Raw genomic sequence first — 18,145 nt, 5'->3', positions numbered from 1 at the left:
GAGGTCATTAGTTAGTAAATGGTAGATTTGAGATACAAATCTATATCCAATTCTAAAGTCTATCATCTCAACCATTATGACTGCCAGTACATTTCCATGTCTTAAATCAAATTGGAATTACTATAGAAATAATTTTGATTCTGCTTTTTGACTTTTTATTATATTTTCTATATAATATTTCACTATCCTCTACAAACCTAATTTTAATGGCTTTATGATATTCCATAAGATTATTGAAATAATCGATGAATGAATGAAATATTGTTTCTCACACACTGCTTTGGTAAAGAATGGATTGCTTAGATGCTCTGATGTTTCAGACTCTTTCTGTCATCTTATTTTCTTAATTCTTTTCATATTCTGAAACGATTTTCTCTTTTTCTTGTCTCTTACTATATGAACTATGTATTCTTTGCTTTTCAAATCCTGTGTCATGCTTTGGAAGGTATACATCCTGTTTTTATTCTAAAAATGCTCACCTTTGGATTAAAGAAAAACACCTTATTTTCAATATCACAATGAAATAATATCTCTTCATTTCTCTTGTGCAAGATGGTGTGTTTAGCATACTATTTCTTTTTTTTTTAATTGGGGTATAGTTGTTTTACAATGTTGTGTTAGTTTCTACTGTACAGCGAAGTGCAGTTCCCTGTGCTACACAGCAGGTTCTCATTAGTTATCTACTTTATACATATTATGTCAATCCCAATCTCCCAATTCATCCCACCTCCCCTTCCCCCCTTGGTATCCATTTGTTTGTTCTCTACATCTGTGTCTCTGTTTCTGCCTTGCAAACCAGTTCATCTGTACCATTTTTCTAGATTCCACGTATATGTGTTAATATACGATATTTGTTTTTCTCTCTTTCTGGCTTACTTCATTCTGTATGACAGTCTCTAGGTCCATCCACGTCTCTGCAAATGACCCAATTTCGTTCCTTTTTATGGCTGAGTAATATTCCATTGTATAAATGTACCACATCTTCTTTATCCATTCATCTGTCGATGGGCATTTGGGTTGCTCCCATGACCTGGCTATTGTAAATAATGCTGCGATGAATATTGGGGTGCATGTGTCTTTTTGAGTTATGGTTTTCTCTAGGTATATGCCCAGTAGTGGGATTGCTGGGTCATATGGTAATTCTATTTTTAGTTTTTTAAGGAACCTCCATACTGTTCTCCATAGTGGCTGTATCAATTTACATTCCCACCAACAGCGCAAGAGGGTTCCCTTTTCTCCACACTCTCTCCAGCATTTATTGTTTCTAGATTTTTTTGATGATGCCCATTCTAACTGGTGTGAGGTGATACCTCACTGTAGTTTTGATTTGCATTTCTCTAATAATTGTGATGTTGAGCATCTTTTCATGTGCCTCTTGGCCATCTGTATGTCTTATTTGGAGAAATGTCTATTTAGGTCTTCCGCCCATTTTTTGATTGGGTTGTTTGTTTTTTTGACGTTGAGCTGCATGAGCTGTTTGTATATTTTGGAGATTAATCCTTTATTCATTGATTCATTTACAAATATTTTGTCCCATTTTGAGGGTTGTCTCTGTCTTGTTTATGGTTTCCTTTGCTGTAGCACACTATTTCTCCTCATTCTTTACCTCCCACTCCCCACATCCTCTCAGCTTGGTTTTTGTTCATGCAATTTGGCCTTTTCTACCTTGATTATCCTTCTTGGAAAGAAAAATTTCTTTTTCTACATTATGTATTTTCTCTTATGAGAGTTATTTTAGACGATTAAATAAAGGTCTTTTATGCATACATTTTTTGTGGTCTGACTTTCTTCTTCCTCGCTCTCTTTTTTTGGCTGCGCCACACAGCGTATAAGATCCTAGTTCCCCGACCAGGGAATCGAACCCTCTCCCCCTCTAATGGAAGCATGGAGTCTCAGCCACTGGACCGCCAGGGAAGTCCCTTCTTCCCTATTCTTGACTTCTTATTCAGCAGTACATGTTTGAGAAGTTTTTTCTTTCAGGGCTGATAACCTGCGTAGTGTCACTTTTGAGCCCTTTGTATCTCAGTATTTATTTATGAGGCCTTCACAACTTCATGACAACTTTGCTGAGTGTAGAATTCTTAAATTATAAACATTTACTCTCAGAATTCTGCAGGATATACTTTATTGACTTGTGTCTTAGAGTGCTGAATTCTGAGGCCAGTTTGAGTTTAGTTCCTTTGGAGATAATCTGTTCCCTCCCACTCCCCTGCCTGGATTCTCGAAGGCTTTTTGCTTTATCCCAGAAATATTAAAAAATGTCACCTGGCTAGTCTAGGTGTTGATTTCTTTTCATTCATTTTGCCAGCAGGCTTAAGTATTAGGAAAATTATTTAATTATTGCTTCTATTCCTATTCTGTTTCCGCCTTCTGAGATTCCTAATGTACTCAGTCAATTTATTCAACAACTATTCTATGCTAGGCACTAATTTAGGTACTGGGGATACATCATTAGGGAACATAAATGCTTACATTTTTGTTGATTGGATCTTCTGACTCTGCTCTCTATATCACCCACCTTTGTTCTGATTTTTCAAGGAAACCTCATCCTTTGAGCCTCAGCATATTTTCATAGTCCTATGGGTTTTTTCCGTTTGCTCATCTTAACATAGAGAGGTCTGTATGTGTCCAGCTTTGGTTAATATTTAAGTAGGAATGGCAGAGGGTTCTGTCAGAGATTGAAGTGGGTCTGAGTGTGTGCCCTGACTAGCTCCCCATCTGCCTTCATCTAGCCTTCGACCTTGAGTAAGGGGATGCTCATGGAATTCTACTGGGGTGATAATATATTTTACAAAAGTGGAATATTGAGCTGACCCTTCCTCCTAATTGAGCCCTTTTACATTTTAACTAAAAGACATCCCTCCAAGTTTCTGGCATATGGAAGGTTTTTCCTCTATTTTTATGCCTTTGATCTTTTCTATGTGAATTTAGAATGAGGCAATTTAGAAGCCTGTCCTCACAAAGCCATTTTTATTTAAAAACGGCAAATATTTTTTTCTCTATGTTAAGAAGGTTAGAAAAAATGCTCAAGACTCATAATTATATGTAGTTTTGAAATTTTTCATAAAGGGTCTCAAACCCCTTGGGAAACTACATGGTCTAGAGAGAGCTGGGAGAATGGAGTCTGACTGTGATATGTAATTTCACTGTGGCTTTGAACAAACTATTTGAACTTCAGGTTCTCTAATCTCAGATCTTCTTACGTCATACCATGACAGGGAAAGAACCAGAAAAAAATAAATGTGGAAGTTCTTTGAACTGTTCAAAGATAGAAACTAAGGAAATCTGAGGACTTTTTGTTGTTGTTTGAATGCTATTATAGCTTTGAGTACTTTCAAGCTAGCCTAAAGACTGTCTGCTTGAGGCGTAACAAATGATGTCTGGTTGTTGGGAAGCCCAGGTATGCAAAGCAGTTCTGAAGTGTAGCCAAGAAGCAACACTGCTTTGGACACTGTCCAAGATGCAAGAGAGTGTTAACTGTGGACCCATTTTCCTGTTAGGTCAAATGACTATGCCCGGCTTATCTGAAATTAGTTTGCTTCTCCTCTTCATGGAAATGAAGGCCTCTGGGTGGGTGAATCATGCCTTAATAAACAACTTTTGTACTTCTGGCCAGCATAGGCAGCAGATGTTGTCTATCTTTGTGAGATGACTTGGAAGTGTGCAAAAAGAAACATCTGTATTGTTATTTCAGAAGCTTAAAGAAAATATTTTACTGCCTCAGGGCCAAATTTTCCAGGTTCTATCCCTTCCTACCGTTAATCTTTCCTGTATTTTATGATTCAATTTCTTTTTGAAATTCCTATAAGATTCAATATTAAATTTCCCTAATCGTGGGAAAAAATATTGTCTATATTAAGATCCATGACACTGCAGCTGTTTCAGCACTGTGGAGATAAATAGCTCTCTATATCACTGGTCTCAGACAAGTGACTTTTTTTTCTGTAATGGACATGAAATGGAGGAATAAGAATTTTTCCCTTTTGAGCAAAATATTAGCAAACCGCCAAGGTAGAGGGGGTTTTGGGGAGGGATGGACTGGAAGTTAGGAGTTAGTAAATGCAAACTATTACATATAGAATGGAAAAACAACAAGGTCCTACTGTATAGCACAGGGAACTATATTCAATATCCTGGGGAAAATCACAATGGAAAAGAATATAAAAAAGAATGTATATATGTGTATAACTGAGTCACTTTGCTGTACAGCAGAAATTAACATAACGTAAATCAACTATACTTCAATAAAAAATAAGTTTAATAAATATTAGCAAACCGAATCCAACAACACATAAAAATGATCATACACCACGATCAAGTTGGATTCATCCCAGGATCACAAGGATGGTTCAACATATGCAAATCAATCAATGTGATACACCACATCAACAAAAGAAAAGACAAAAACCACATGATCATCTCAACAGATGCAGAAAAAGCATTTGATAAAATTCAACATCCATTCATGATAAAAACTCTTACCAAAGTGGGTATAGAGGGTACATATCTCAACATAATAAAAGCTATGTTGTGACAAACCCGCAGCCAACATAATACAACAGCAGAAAGGTGGAAGCTTTCCCACTAACATCTGGAACAGGGATGCCCACTCTCACCCTTTCTACTCAACATAGTATTAGAAGTCCGAGCCACAGCAATCAGACAAGAAAAAGAAATAAAAGGTATCCAAGTTGAAAGAGAAGAGGTAAAATTGTCATTATATGCAGATGACATGATACTATATATAGAAAACCCTGAAGACTCCACACAAAAACTACTAGAACTGATAAACAAATACATAAAGGTAGGAGAATACAAGATTAACATACACAAATTGGCTGCATTTCTTTATACTAAGAAGGAAATATCAGAAAAAAAAAAATCTCTTTTAAAATCACATTTAAAAAAACACACACAAAAAAAACTTAGGAATAAACCTGACCAAAGAGGTGAAAGACTTATATGCTGAGAATTATAAAACGTTGATAAAGAAGATTGAAGATGATTCAAAGAAATGGAAAGACATTTTACGCTCTTGCATTGGAAGAATTAATACGTTAAAATGGCCATACTACCCAAAGCAATCTATAGATTTAATGCAGCCCTATCAAACTACCCATGACATTTTTCACAGAACTAGAATAAATAATCCTAAAATTTATATGGAACCATAAAAGGCCCACAATTGCCAAAGCAATCCTGAGGAAAAAGAACAAAGCTGGAGGCATAACCCTCCCAGACTTCGGACAATACTACAAAGCTACAGTAATCAAACAGTGTGGTATTGGCACAAAAACAAACATATGGATCAATGGAACAGCATAGAGAGCCCAGAAATAAACCCACACACCTACAGTCAATTAATCTTCGACAAAGGAGACAAGAATATACAATGGAGAAAAGACAGTCTTTTCAGCAAGTGGTGTTGGGAAAACTGGACAGCTGCATGTAAAACAATGAAATTAGAACACAGACTCACACCACACACAGAGATAAATTCAAAATGTCTTAAAGACTTAAATATAAGACAGGATACCATAAAACTCCTAGAAGAGGGCTTCCCTGGTAGCGCAGTGGTAAATAATCCTCCTGCCAATGCAGGGGACACGGGTTCGATCCCTGGTCTGGGAAGATCCCACATGTCTCAGAGCAACTAAGCCCGTGTGCCACGACTACTGAGCCTGCGCTCCAGAGCCCATGAGCCACAACTACCGAGTCCACGTGCTACACTGCTGAAGCCTGCACGCCTAGAGCCTGAGCTCCGCAACGAGAAGCCACCGTAATGAGAACCCCGCACACCTCAACGAAGAGTAGCGCCCCTCGCTGCAACTAGAGAAAGCCTGAGCGCAGCAATGAAGACCCAATGCAGCCAAAAATAAATAAATAAAAAATAAATAAATTTATTCAAAAAAACACAAACAAACAGAAAACTCCTAGAAGAGAACATAGGCAAACCATTCTCTGACATTAACTATACCAACGTTTTCTTAGGTCAGTCTCCCAAGGCAATAGAAATAAAAGTTAAAATAAACAAATGGGACCTAATCAAACTTATAAGCTTTTGCAGAGCAAAGGAAACCATAAACAAAATGAAAAGACAACCTATGGACTGGAAGAAAATATCGGCAAATGATGTGACCGACAAGGGCTTAACTTCCAAAATATATAAACAGCTCATGTGACTCAATAAAAAAACAAAAACAAACAAACAACTCAATCAACAAATGGGCAGAAGACTTAAATAGACATTTCTCCAAAGAAGACATACAGATGGCCAATAGTCACATGGAAAGATGCTCAATATCACTAATTATTAGAGAAATGCAAATCAAACCTACAATGAGGTACCACTTCACACCAGTTATAATGGCCATCATTAAGAAGTCTACAAATAAATGCTGGGGAGGGTGTGGAGAAAAGGGAACCCTCCTACACTGCTAAATGGAATGTAAATTGGTGCAGCCACTTTGGAAAACAGTATGGAGTTTCCTTAAAAAACTAAAAATAGAGCTGCCATATGATGCTGCAATCCTACTCCTGGGCATATATCTGGAGAAAACTCTAATTCAACAAGATACACGCACCCCAGTGTTCATAGCAGCACTATTTACAATAGCCAAGACACAGAAGCAACCTAAATGTCCATTGACAGATGAATGGATAAAGAAGATGTGCAATATATATACAATGGAATATTAGTCATAAAAAAGAATGAAATAATGCCATTTGCAGCAACATGGATGGACCTAGAGATTATCATACTAAGTGAAGTGAGTCAGACAGAGAAAGACAAATATCCTATGACATCACTTATATGTGGAATCTAAAATGTGACACAAATGAACTTATTTACAAAACAGAAACAGACTCACAGACTTAGAAAACAAACTTATGGTTACCAAAGAGGAAAGGGGGGGAAGGGATAAATTAGGACTTCAGGATTAGCTAATACAAATTAATGTATATAAAATAAACAAGGCCCTATTGTATAGCACAGGGAACTATATTCAATATCTTGTAATAAACCATAATGAAAAAGAATATGAAAAAGAATCACTTTTTCTGTACACCAGAAACTAACACAACATTGTAAATTAACTATACTTCGATCTTTAAAAAAAAGAGTAGAAGTGCAGAGATCTACTTACTACATAGGGCAGGGAGGAAAAGAGTCTTTGAAGTGACACTTACATTAAGTTTTAAAATGAGAAGCAACATGCTTTGGAAAAAGCCAGGGAGAAGCATTACAGCAGAAGAAACAGAATGTGCTAAGGCTCGACTTGTACAGAGAACTGAAAGATACCGTGAATGGTTGTAACACAATGGTTGAGGAGAGGGTGACATGAAATGAGTTTGGCAAGGAATGCCATGGAAGTAGAGACCAATAGCTTAGACTAGGAGGTAGTGGAGATGTAAAGAAGTCATCACAATTTGCATATATTTGTGGGTATAGCTGATAGGACTTGGGAATGAAATAATTGTGGGGGATGAAAGAAAGAGGGGGGTCCAAGAAGACTCCCAGATTTCTGGATTAAGCCACTGGTGAATAGTAGTGTCATTGCAGACTGAGAAGATCAGAGAGAAAGAGGTTAGAAAGAGGTTAGAAGAAAAACCAGTTTTGCTTTTGGGTATGATAAATCTGAAATGCCTGTGATGTATCTAAGATAGAACAAGTAGGCAACTGAGAGTCTGGAGCTCGGAGGAGAGGACTGAGGACATATATTAGAAATAACACTGTAGGGATGATATTTTATTTATTTATTTATTTATTATTTTATAAACTTATTTACTAATTATTTATTTTGGGCTGTGTTGGGTCTTTGTTGCTGTGTGCCGGCCTTCTCCAGCTGTAGGGAGCAGGGGCCTCTCCCGTTGCAGAGCATGGGCTCTAGGCGTGCAGGCTCAGCAGTTGTGGCACATGGGCTTAGTTGCTCTGCGGCATGTGGGATCCCCCCGGACCAGGGATTGAACCCATGTCCCCTGCATTGGCAGGTGGATTCTCAACCACTGCGCCACCAGGGAAGTCCTGGGATAATATTTTAGACTTGGAGATGGGTGAGATCTCCTAGGAAGACAGAGTAAAGGGAGAAGAAAGGAGAGCTGAAGAGTGAGCGTGGAGAACTAGCCAGGTGAATAGTTGTGCCACTAAAAGAAATGCTGAAGGAAATTAAGAGGAGCATATGGTTAGGAGAGGAAATTGATGATTTATCTTTGGAACTTGCTAAGTTTAAGGTACAGACTAGACTCATGTCATTTCTAGTGTGATGCCTGGCAAAATGTATAGGTCCCCCTTCACAATGTTAATGTCATACTTATATTTTATTTTGTGATGAGGCCTTACAATATCTCTGTGAATTTTCAGGATAAAACATTCATGGTCATGTCCGAGTTGGAGTTTGGATCAGGAGAAACAATTCTACTAAGATCCATGACATTGAAGGTGTTTCTGAATTATGGAGATAAATGGTTCTCTATGTCACCAGTCCTAAACAAAAAGTGGCTATATCTTTTTGGGTAATGGACATGAGATGAAGAAAGACAAGTTTGTTCAATGTTAAGCCAATGTGCTTTACTGGTAGCACACAAGCTGAGAATGCAATGAAAATACACGTGTTTTGAACATCTACCATGTGCCAGGCCCTGTGCTAGGTTCTGGGGATAACTCAGAGAACAAGATAGACAAGACTTGCACCTTACAAACAAGTAAAGGAGATGGGAAAAAATTAACCTACAAATAAAATAACTGCAAAGTGTGGCAAGTGCTATGAAAGAAACAAACAGATCCAGGAAATAAGTGGGAGGGGTGGTATGGTACTTTGAGTTTAGAAAGGGTCTTTAGGGAAATTTTCCTTGGGTAAGTGACATTTACTTGATTCCTGAAGGATGAGGGGTCAGTCATACCAAGATTAGGGGATGTGGCTGGCTATTGATGAAACACCAAATTGTTTTTTGCAGAATCTGACTGTGAAAAGTTAAGCCAGGCTGAATAGCTCATATTGGAATATTCAGTATGGGCACACTGAGAGCGGGGGAAGGTGTTGGAAGTGGTCTGCCCCCATGGGGAGTATTTTATCATTGACTCTGTTTAAAATTGCCTGCATAGGGTAATAATAAAAAGTGGACTGACATTTAGCCAATTTTACTATTATTTAAAAATTCTTTGCAGACAACGGCCCTGTCGTGGGCTGAATGATGGCCCTCAAAAAGATACGTCCATATCCCAAACACTGGAACCTGTGACTATTACCTTATACAGTAAAAGAGTAAATATTAACTTATGTGAAAAGATGTAACTAAGGATTTTGAGAGTGTGTATCAGATTATCTTTCTGTAAGTTGAAAGTAGATATTAGACTGAGATGTTAAGTTATCCAGTTCTTGAGGTAAATAGGTATATGTTTTAATAGAGCTGTCACCGTAGAATTTGATGCTGTGTTGGGAGAAATGTTTCTTACATCCAAGTTTGCTTACAGCCAAGTAACTTAACCCAAGTTAAGTTAACCTGACTAGCCATGTAGGTGTTTTATATTGCCATTCCTATTGCATAAGGAGGCCTTGTGGTAGTTCGGGTGGGCCCTCTCAAGGCAAGACTACAATCCTGGGCCTGGTCACAAGTTTAGGTTCATATACTTATCAGCGTTAGGAAGACTGAATCACACTAGCCACACTCACAAGGCTGGCAAGTGACAAAATTCAAGTGTTTAAAAATATTTATTAATTTAATAAATGATGAGGAACTTATGTGTGTTGATTAGTGTACTCTCCTTATAAACAAGTCATATATAATGTGGGATTATATTTAGAATGTAGCCAGGTGATGACATATGAGCAAGCAGAAGTTGTTTAATAAATGGTTTTATACCTGCAGTAGGCAGGCTCTGAGATAACCTTCAATGATCCCTTTAATGAAAGTATAGTATTCATACCCTCCTGTGATCCCCTCCCCTTGTGTGTAGGTGTGTATTCACTTTTAACGAATAGAATGTAGCAGAAATGATGGGATTTCACTTCTGAGATTAGGTTACAAAAAGACTGTGGCTTCATCTTGAGAGCTCGCTCTTGTTCTATTGCTCACTCTGAGGAAAGACAATTGCCATGTTGTGGGCTGCCCTATAGACAGGCCTCTGGCTAATGACCAGTGAGGAACTGAGGTCTTCACTCCAACATCTCACCAGGAACTGAGTCCCACCATCAACCACATGAGTGAGCTTGGAAGCAGATGCTCGCCAGAGGCACCCAGGTATGCAGCACCTGGATTCCTAACCCTCAGAGGCTGTGAGATAGTAAATGTTTGTTGTTTTAAGCAGTAAGGTTTGGGGTAAATTGTTACACAGCAATAATAACTAACACAACAGCAATCATATAACTTTTGAAATACTAATTTAAAAACACTAAAAGACAATAAGGAGGGAAATAAAATTGAATAAAAACTATAACAGTAGTTTCCATGGTTACACTATTTATTTTAATAGCTTCTTAGGCATTCTAATCACACTGACTAGATTCCCTAGTAGTGGTTAATTTCATCCAGTTTATGTTGAGTCTTACTAGTTTTATTCCCAGGGAGTGACATTTTATCTAACTTCTAGATGCATCTAACTATGGACTCCAACAAACTGAGTATTATACACATTGACAACTAAATATTTATTGATTCATTCATACATAAATTCATTTTGTCTACTGAAGACTCAGAAAGGAATCCAAAATGGCATACTGATTCTGTTGGTCTTTTTTTTTTTTTTTTTTGGATTAATGTTCACAGGAGAGTTAGATGTTAAATTCATTCATTTTTTTAAAATACTTTTTTTAAACAAAAGGTATAAATGTTAAATGTACAATGAAAAAATAGAGAAGCAAAAAAGAAGAAAGTCAACTTTGAACCTGCTACTCAGAGAGGACTGCTACTGAATGCACTACTGATTTTAGTTGACAGCAGTTGCCTATTCTATTTTTTTTAAACATCACAAATAAGACTTTTTATTGTCACCATTAAATGTCTGAATTATAAACAGATTCTAGGACTGGTGGCTCATATCCAGAAGCTCATTCAACTTTAGCATTCAACTCATCCCCAGCAGCTTTTCCAAAACTACTACCTTCACCATGAAACTCCATTAGTTTACCCAATTCAAATTTTTGCTTCTTAGGATTTTTACTTGTCTAACAAAGACATCAGAGAGAGGATAAAATGACTGGCAAAGCCTTTTCTATGTCTTTCCCAGTGCTGTCTGGAATCAATTTATTGACCACTTTTTTCAAGTTATTTGTCTGCACCTCTCGGGTCATGATTCCTAACATCTTCTTCTGGATTTCTGACTATTGTGTTTTTTAGTAAAATCAACACAGAATTAGATGAAGCAAATAACCATTGGTAGTCTTGACATCAGCATGAGATTCGATCATGGCCTGCCATTTTTTGACCATTCTGGAGCAGTTTATCACAGGTACAATCCATGCCATGGGAGTTGGTCAGGCAGTTTTTACCCTGAACATCCTCAGTAATTAGCTTGGATTTTCTAAATGCACCTTCATTATTCTGCAGATCAGCAAGGCTCACTTTAAAAACACGACCCTTGAGGCCATCAGATGCAATTTTGATTCCCTGAGTTTTCCTGACTAGTGTTTTTCCAATGTTTCATATACTGAACATAGCTGGTACTTTCACATCATAACAATCTTTCATAGAGAATGGATTAACCACTTTCTTCTTGGCAAACTTTTTGCCACTTTTCACAAGCACTTGTTCTTGCCCACTGCCATGGTGCTGCTCAGAGGGCCAAAAGGGCTATTTGCTTATTTTTTTAAAAATTGGGAAAATATTCTATTCTTGGTTAACTTGCTAATTGATTTTTCTGAAACTCAGTTTCCTTAATGAAATATCATATCTGAAATTTTATGTATTAATATTTAATAATTTAGTATCACTAATATTTAATACCTAGTACCACTTACTAATGTTATAAACACTATACCCAACAACTTTATTTACATTATCTAATTTGACTTTCACTATACCTTGTGAGTTAGGCACTAATATTACTTCTATTTTTCAGATAAGTAAACTAAGGCTTAGACAGGTTAAATAATTTGCTCACACAGGGTCACAAAGCTAAGCAGTTTCAGAATAGAGATTCCATCCCAGTTCTGTCTGACTACAAAATTTATGCTCATACCACTCTGCTATAGTTTCTCCCTCAAACTTGTTCCCATAATGCTTTTCATAAAGGAAAAATGTCATTTAAAAAACTTTCATATTTAGAAAAGACATCATATTTGTTATTAAAAGACTAACCTAATTTACCCATACCTCCGTTCAATTCCTTTGAAAGTTTTTTGAAGATAGTGTCTCAAGACAAAAATATTAAGATCTAAAGGAAATATACATGAATAAAATTCTTTCCCTGCCAAAATAAAACAGTGGATGTTACCAATGATTTGCCTCGTTTGAAACTGGAACTATCATCAGGGAGCCAATTTCCATTTATACAAAACTACATAATTCCGTTTCTGATTATAATTTCTAAAGTTATAGTCAACTGTTACAGTTGAAAAGCTAGATTTTTATCAGTTACACTTCTGCTGCTGTAGAGTCTATTATAATGAAATAAAGGAGTAATATGGAAAGAAAGAGCAGTGATAGTGATTAAGGAATGTTAGAATAGAAAGAAATTTGGAGGCTACTTTGCCCATTCTCCATATTTTAGAGAGGAGAAAACTGAGGTCCAGAGAATTAACTATCTCTGTATCTCTTAAGCTGTCAAAGTAGACAACGTGTAAGAGTACAGGTGTGTGAAAAGTGACTTTCATCTGATAATTAAGACAGTGTTGCAAATGTATTCACCCAAGTTCTAAAACTCTATCAATAAGAGAAACAGATTTTTTAAAAACCCCAAATAACAAAAAGCATAAGACCTGGTACATAAAAAGTACCTAATAAATATTTGCGAATGAATAAAAAGATTTTATTGCTTTCATTTTCAAGTTCCCTCACAATCCTTTAATTCATATTTTATATGCAATCATAATGTATACATATAGTTTATTTTGCTCTTTGCCCTTGAGTTATAGCATAACATTTTTCTGTGTTATAAAATGACCAGAACCTTTTAAAGGACCTATTGAAGTTACAACACTTCTGAGTCAGATTCCCAAATGACTGTTAAAAATGACTATTAACAGGGGTGAATCCAGGTTTTGCAGGGAGGCCCTCATTAAGGAAAAATTACAAAAATATGTTACTTAAAAAAAATTTTTACAAAACAATGAAAAAATATCTCTCTCTTTCAAGAGACCATTTCTAGGGCCCCTCCAGGGCTTGGAGGGGCCTGTGCATTGAGTGGCCCTGAACCTTCATTAGCTGCATAGTACATATGCCTCTGTTGGTAACCAGATACCACCTTCATGGTGGTTATGATACAGCTTGAATGTGTTTTAGAGGTTTACTAAAATTTTAGAAATGTACATCACACTTTGACAGTGTTAGAAATTCTTTCTATCCAGCTGACCTGGAATCTACTTCAGGCCCCACCATAAACTTGGTGGCTTTTAAATTATAAGCAGGTCTCTTAACTTCTTCAGGTCTCAAATTCCTCATCTGTAGAATGGGCTTAATATCTATCTCAAAGAATTGCAAATGAAAACAAAGATAAAATAGTTGGTACAGCTCCTGACACATCATAAATGCTCCATAAAGATTAGGTATTATGATTACAGTGATAGTTAAAACATTAGCCTACCTTATATGGGAACCTCCTGTCTCTCCATTACAACTGTGTACATTGACTGTAGGTAAAATACGGTGTAAAATGAGTTTTAAGGATTGTGCAGATTCAATTTTTTATTATTTTAATTAAAAAAATAATGTTATTATGGGGCTTCCCTGGTGGTGCAGTGGTTGAGAGTCCGCCTGCCGATGCAGGGGACACGGGTTCGTGCCCCGGTCCGGGAAGATCCCACATGCCGCGGAGCAGCTGGGCCCGTGAGCCATGGCCGCTGAGCCTGCGCGTCCGGAGCCTGTGCTCCGCAACGGGAGAGGCCACAACAGTGAGAGGCCCGCGTACCGCAAAAAATAAAAAAATAAATAACGTTATTATGAAAAGTAGTAACTACATAACAGAACATTTGGAGAATAGAGAAAAGAAAAAAAATAGCACCCATAATTTCTCCAGACTTATGCTATATTTTCTTGTTGTGTTTTTTTCCTTAATGCAGGCTTCATTTAAAATATAAAAATGCTTGAAATAAGTAGACCCAATTATTCTCTTTTTTTAAAATTTAATTATTTATTTGGCTGCACTGGGTCTTAGTTGCAGCACGTGGGATCTTTAGTTGTGGCATGCAAACTCTTAGTTGTGGCATGTGGAATCTAGTTCCCTGACCAGGGATCGACCCCAGAGCCCCTGCATTGAGAGCACAGTCTTAGCCACTGGACCACCAGGGAAGTCCCCCAATTATTCTCTTTTCAAGGGGGGTTGGTATTATGGCATTATTATCTTCAAATACATGGCAAATCTCAAAATATGTTTTACATAAAACTATTTGAGAAAAATCAGGAAGAAGAAAAGGTACACATTCTACTGTTGTCGTTCCATAGTTATTCCCACAAGCCACACGGCGCGGCCAAAATAAATAAATAAGTAAATAAAGATTCATGTTTTTATAAGATTATGATCTTACTGTACATATAATTTGATAGTCTGCATTTTTTTCCTACATTATATCACAAGTCTTTCTCCATACTACTACAGCGACATTCATAGTAACTAGAGCATCTGAGAGCAAGGCTTAGTTTCCTAAACTTCATATGACTGTGTGTGAAGAAACTAAGGCAGGCCAAGGTTTGAAAAGTCAGAAACTCGGAGTGAGTGCTTTTGGTTTGCCTGCAACTATAATGTGGAAAATGTAGAAAGAGAAGTTATGACTCAGGGAGTCTTGATTTTCAACCAAACGTCCCAAGTCAGCAAAAGAATATAAAGCCCTATCAACATAATCCTAAATTCCATAAACACTTTTATTTCTTTAATAGATGGGAAAGTGGTGCAATACTATTCAACAGCAAGGACTTATCTGTCACAACGTGTTATTATTAGGGTTTTAGCTCTCAAAATGGGGTAAATTTACTCCCCTACCACCCAAAGGGGTCTTTCTGTAAAATTCCGCAAGGCAACGCAAATCCTCACTATAAAGAACAAGTCAAGTCTGGACATGGTTGTCTGAATTCAGTGACATTTGCTCTTGGAAAAAGACCTTTACCTTTTAATTATGCTTTTGTGCTGATATTCATTGATTTCAAAGCACAAACTTTTTCTTTTAAGCTTCTTGTTCCTTTAACATTGTCCTGCTGTAGGAATTCAAGCCACTTTTAAAAATTGTAAAATATACACTGAGGAAGCAATCCACATGTCCATTGCTGAATGAATGGAAAAACAAAATGTGGCATATGCATACAATGGAATATTATTCAGCCTTAAAAAGGAAGGAAATTCTGATATTGATACATACCACAGCATGGATGAACCTTGAAGACATTATGCTAAGTGAAATAAGCCAGACACAAAAGGACGAATATTGTATGATTCCACTTATATGAGGTATCATAGAGATAGAAAATAAAATAACGGTTACCAGGGCATGGGGGGAGGAAGGAACAGGGAGTTGTTGTTTAATGGGTACAGAGTTTCATTTTCTGATGATGAAAAGTTCTGGAGGTGGACAGTGGTGATGGTTGCGTAACAGTGTGAGTGTGCTTACTGACACCGGACTGCATACTTAAAAAGGAGTAAAATAGTAAATCTTATGTATTTTATGGTAAATTTTTAAAAATCCAGTGTATAACATACATTGAGAAAAATGTATTATACATACATACATATTCAGTTTAAGAAATAATTATACAGCAAATATATGTGTAATCACCAACTAGGTCAAGAAATAAAATATTATCAGAGTGCACCCCTGTGCCCCCATCACAACCGTTTTCTTCCTTCCTGAGTAACCACTGTCCTGACTAAACATTTAAAAATCAGGCTGTGATGTGATAATGCAGGATAAGTTAAATCAATATTAGAAAATGCAACCGAGTATTTCTTTAAATTCCAATATTTTCCATATATGCAAAAAAAATTTTTTAACTTAACTTTTAAAGTGCTCTTTCACCCTCTTTCTCTCTTGAAACTCTTCACATTCTAAAACCCTTCTTAGTTCCACAGTTGACCTCACCTGCAGCGTTAAAAGAAAACAAAACAAAACAAAAAAACCTACTTCAGTGTAGATTTTAGATTTTCATTCCTCCCACTCTCCCTTGCCTCCAACTACAAAGAAACAATGATTTAAACCCTTTGTGCTCTTTTAGAAAATTACACAGATACCCCATTGTGGAATCCTATAATCCCTTCGTGGAAAGGAAGAGATTAGCATATGAATACAAAGCAAAATGAATCCAGAATACAAAATGATCTACTGGATTGCGAAGCTCTTGTATTTTTTAAAATGTATTTATTTCCTCTTTTTGTATTGCCCCTTTAGTGGTCTCAGGGTTAAGGGAATTGAGCTTCCCCTCTGGTTACCCGGAAAAGGATTTAGAAAAAAAAAAGCCAATAGATTCTAGGAGATGCAAAACCAACAGATGGCTCCCAGAGCCAGTGGAATCGCCAGTGGAATCTGCTGCCCTCAACATGAGCTAGCTTGCGGGCGAGAAGTGTAGAAAGTGCTGTTCGCAGACTGCGCAGTGAAGGAGAGAAAGCGACAGAAGAGAGAGCCATAGTGCTGACGTTGAAGGCCCGGCCCTGTAAGGTTGCATAGGGTAAGTGGCGTTGGCCAGCAGGCAGTGGCTAAGGGGAAGGAAAGAGGATTTGGGCTAGGGGCGGGGCCAGAGGCACAGCGTGGCTCCTGATTGCTGGGGTGCGGCTGCCAATCTCGCAGAATCGCTCGGTTAACCAGTGCGCTTGCGAGACGCGCTCAGATATACTGAGTGAGCCCTGAGAAGCAGTCTCAGATCCTGACGGTGCAGCAGCCCGCAGCCTCAGCTAGAGAGTCCCAGCCGCTTTCAATGGAGGAGAAGCCCAGCCAGCCACAGTCTCAGCACCATCACAGCCACCACCATCCGCACCATCACCCCCAGCAGCAACAGCAGCAGCAGTCGCACCACCACCACCATTATTATTTCTACAACCACAGCCACAACCACCATCACCACCACCATCACCAGCAGCCTCACCAATACCTGCAGCATGGAGCCGAGGGCAGCCCCAAGGCCCAGCCAAAGCCGCTGAAACATGAGCAGAAACACGCCCTCCAGCAGCACCAGGAAACGCCGAAGAAGAAAACAGGTCCGGGAGGGAGGACGAATGGGATGTGGGGCTGGATCGGGGAAACGCGGACGGGGTCAGGGTGTGTGTGCGTGTGTGTCCGTGTCCTGCGGGTCTGGGGAAGCCCCCTTTCATTCTCCGAAAGCTCGGGCTGGGCCCCGGGGTTTGCAGCGCCCTCTTCTCCTCAGCATGGGAGAGGCCCAACCAGGCCAGTGTGACCTTCCCGGCCCGGACTGGAGGGAGACCCGGAGGGTCGGCCTTGGAAGTCTAGCCTTATATTCCTTTCTCGTTTACTTTCTTGCGGCCCCGGAGGGACCCTAATTTGGGGGCCCTGAGTTGGGGGTGAACCTCGCCCCCCCAGGAAAGTCCTTCGGGTGTAACTCAGGAAGGCCTAACGAATTCCGACTCGGGTGGCGTGGCGAGACCCTTTTGCGTACGGCGATGAGAGGGTAGGGGGGCAGAGCTGAGGAAGTGTCCTCCCTCACCCGCCACCCCAAGCCCACCTGTGGCCTTGGGGTTCCCCGTCTGGGGGGGGCGGTTGGGACCCCTCGTCTCTCGGGTCATTTCCACCCCTAGACGCCCTTTTCGGGCACCGCACCTCGCAGTCTATCCCCGCGGCTCCCCCGGAGGCCGGCGCCCCGGGCCCGCTCCCCCCATAGCCGGCGCGGCTGGAATGTTCTCTCCTCCTCGCGGGGCCGCTTCCTGTCCGCCATGTTGGAAGCCGATTCCTGTCACCGACTCCGGCCCACTGAAGAGCGGAGGGGGAAGAGTGTCGAGGGGCGCACGGCGCGGCCGAGCCGGGTGGCTGGGGATCCCCCCCGGCGTCACCTCGCTTCC

The 18,145-nt window shown here is 39.0% G+C and overlaps 1 protein-coding gene and 1 pseudogene across 1 annotated transcript in view; one reads left to right on the top strand and one right to left on the bottom strand.

Annotated features, from left to right (window-relative positions):
• Positions 1-10,991: 10,991 nt before the first annotated feature.
• Positions 10,992-11,762, bottom strand: LOC112393691 (40S ribosomal protein S3a pseudogene; annotated as a pseudogene).
• A 5,199-nt stretch (positions 11,763-16,961) lies between these two features.
• NUFIP2 (nuclear FMR1 interacting protein 2) overlaps positions 16,962-18,145 on the top strand; it is a 22,331-nt gene continuing 21,147 nt past the window's right edge. Inside the window, exon 1 of the mRNA XM_024734874.1 lies at positions 16,962-17,329. Coding sequence (XP_024590642.1) covers positions 17,050-17,329 — 280 coding nt within the window. The 5' untranslated portion in view covers positions 16,962-17,049. The remainder of the gene's footprint in view (positions 17,330-18,145) is intronic.

Source organism: Neophocaena asiaeorientalis, unplaced genomic scaffold (assembly GCF_003031525.2).
Source record: "Neophocaena asiaeorientalis asiaeorientalis breed wild unplaced genomic scaffold, Neophocaena_asiaeorientalis_V1.1 scaffold129, whole genome shotgun sequence".
Lineage (NCBI taxonomy): Eukaryota > Metazoa > Chordata > Mammalia > Artiodactyla > Phocoenidae > Neophocaena > Neophocaena asiaeorientalis.
The sequence above is the reverse complement of the archived record's forward strand: the minus strand, read 5'-3'. Positions and strand labels throughout refer to the sequence as shown.